Genomic DNA, 387 nt, shown 5'->3' with positions numbered 1-387 from the left:
GCCGCCGGGGCTGCCCCCCCCCCAAAAAAAGTGAGACTGGTTACTGGCTGGGCAGAGGCAGCAGCACCCATACCATTCCTGGGGGAAACTGAGGCATGGAGCCACAAAATGCCTTTCTACAGTCCTGCAGGATGACCAACCCGGGACTTGACAGCCACCAGGATGGGTCCTCCTGGACAGGAGAGGGGAGATTGGTGTCCTAGGGACCCCGCTCTGCCCCCAGCAAGGAGCCACTCACCAACTGCATCTTATCGATGAACTTGAAGGAGACCTTGCCTGGGTGCTGCATCTGGGTGTCAGCCTGGGAGGAGAGAGCAGGATGTCACCCCGCAGCCCCGGGGGGACGGATAACACAACAGGAAGGGGCCCCGGAGCCCATACCAGCAC

General features: G+C 61.5%; 1 protein-coding gene across 1 annotated transcript in view; it reads right to left on the bottom strand.

The window, feature by feature from the left end:
• The window catches only part of CSF1 (colony stimulating factor 1 (macrophage)), a gene marked incomplete at both ends in the record, with an annotated part of 2,607 nt that extends 2,306 nt beyond the window's left edge, over window positions 1-301 (bottom strand). Inside the window, one exon of the mRNA XM_010134800.1 lies at window positions 239-301. Coding sequence (XP_010133102.1) covers window positions 239-301 — 63 coding nt within the window. The remainder of the gene's footprint in view (window positions 1-238) is intronic.
• Window positions 302-387: the final 86 nt, after the last annotated feature.

This window comes from Buceros rhinoceros, unplaced genomic scaffold (genome assembly GCF_000710305.1).
Source record: "Buceros rhinoceros silvestris isolate BGI_N320 unplaced genomic scaffold, ASM71030v1 scaffold36464, whole genome shotgun sequence".
In the NCBI taxonomy this organism is placed as follows: Eukaryota; Metazoa; Chordata; class Aves; order Bucerotiformes; family Bucerotidae; genus Buceros; species Buceros rhinoceros.
This window is presented reverse-complemented; position numbering and strand designations above follow the sequence as displayed.